This window comes from Humulus lupulus, chromosome X (assembly GCF_963169125.1).
Source record: "Humulus lupulus chromosome X, drHumLupu1.1, whole genome shotgun sequence".
Classification (NCBI taxonomy): domain Eukaryota; kingdom Viridiplantae; phylum Streptophyta; class Magnoliopsida; order Rosales; family Cannabaceae; genus Humulus; species Humulus lupulus.
Window position 1 is genome coordinate 23661720 of NC_084802.1, and position 1918 is coordinate 23663637.

At 46.9% G+C, this 1918-nt stretch overlaps 1 protein-coding gene across 1 annotated transcript; it reads left to right on the forward strand.

Annotated features, from left to right (window-relative positions):
• Positions 1 to 693: 693 nt before the first annotated feature.
• Positions 694 to 1536, forward strand: LOC133805624 (uncharacterized). The gene has a single exon (XM_062243797.1). The coding sequence runs from the start codon at positions 694 to 696 to the stop codon at positions 1534 to 1536; it is 843 nt and encodes a 280-aa protein (XP_062099781.1).
• Positions 1537 to 1918: the final 382 nt, after the last annotated feature.

Here is a 1918-nt window from a genome sequence, read left to right on the forward strand (position 1 = left end):
TGTATACATTTCCTGGTGTATCTCTTGCCCTCAAACAAGATGATCCGAGCTCGAGAAACATAAGCTCGAATATGATGACTCCATCAATGACTTGTTCGGAGCAAAGGCGAAGCAAGAATGACAAGCTCGTGATCGACGAATAATCTCGAAGGCACAATAAGCCCAATATCTAAGCTAGTCGGTTATGTGTGAATGTATTTATTGTTGTAAAATCCCTATGTTTAAGGGATATGATGTAATTAGTTATCAAATCTCACATTCTATGGGATATTATCATGCACGTAGAAAATAATGCATTAAGTGGCATTATATCATTTGATTCACAGAATATCTTCCCGAAATATGTGGGAATGAATTCTGAAACCTTCTATATAAATAGAGAAGGAAACTCCCTTTGTAGAGGAGGGAAATTTTGAGATCTTGATAGAAAACTCTGAGAAACTATTCTTTGAAAAGTTTCAAGAAGACTCCCAAGCACTTATAACACAGACTCGTGGACTAGGAAGATTTAACTGCTGAACCACGTAAAAAGATCTTGTTTTCATCTTCTTATTTCATTTCCTCTAATATATTCTTCTTTAATTGCTCTCCTTTTTAAGTTGACGAAAAATGGCGTCAATAGTTTGGTGCTTTCATTGAGAGTCATTAAACAATGCGTGATTCTGTTTAGTCAGAGAGCCTCTTGGATTAACAATGGCTGCGAACGATCCCAATACACCTGAGGAGGAAATTCTAAATGAAGATGAATACCCACAGCGGCCTAGAAAGCAGCCTATGATGAATTCTGATCCCGATGAGAGGAGTGACTCGTCTAACTTTCGGGGACCACCTGCCCCCAGGGCCGACGAGGATATGTACTACAATCCCGAGAGATATGTTCCAATCATGGAACTCAAAAATTGCCAACTACGTAAAAAGTTGGCAGAAGCTACAAAACGCAATGAAGAGTTAGCCAGGCTAGCTGCTGAGGCACAAGCGGCTCAGGCCCCGCCTCCGCAAGCTACCCAGCCTCCGCCTCCGCGGGACACTCAGGCCCCACCTCGTAGGCCCAGGGGACGTCCTCGAAAGAATGCAGCCACTCGGAGAGCGGAAAAAGCACCGCCACCAACATCCCCTCCTGTTCAGCCAAGACCCCGGAGGGGAAATCAGGCTGAGGCCACTGCCAACCCGATTGCTGCAGCACACACGGGAATGGGGAATAACCGAGCCCCCTCGGTGGCTCGAACCCCAAATCTTGGTGCAGCAGAGAATGTCCCAGAACCTAACCGGGCGAATTCGAGACCTTCTAGGCCTAACCATGGGAGACAGCCACCATCTTCCATAAGACACCCGCCATCATCAATAAGGCATCCCTCACCAATTCAAGATGCTCTGCGACCTGCCCCTCAAAATAGGGATCGACAGGCTGGATGGGGACATGGAAATGGAGAGGCTGCCCGAGATCACAGGGCTCCTCAACATACTAGAAGCCAAATGTCATGGTCACGAGCTACTGGGACAAGGAAACCAGCAGGGGATCCACCTCGTAATCACTGAGCGACGAGCTACGTAAGTGAAAGCTCAGATTACACTAGGTCGATGAGAATTTATGATACAGAGCCAAGGAATGTCGGGAATCAAGGAGATCACCCTGACCTACGGGAACACTTAAACCATAATTGGGGGGTGATAATCCCCCGAATCCAGATCTACGAGATCATCTGAATGGTCGCAAGCAGCCGATGTACAATCCTGCACCAAGACGGGGGACTGGAGTTGTAATCAACGATAACCAGCTCCCTCTAGTTCAGGTCAGGCCTCCTGTAGATCTAGTCCAATAGAGGATTGAGCAGTTGGAGAGAGCATTCAGGCTCTTACAGAACGAACGTAGCCGGGAATAGGATGAAGAGTTCGATGAGGAACTTGAGCCCTTTGCCTC

Excerpts from the sequence above, each read along its gene's own strand:
- LOC133805624 (XM_062243797.1), top strand. The coding sequence starts at position 694 with ATGGCTGCGAACGATCCCAATACACCTGAGGAGGAAATTCTAAATGAA.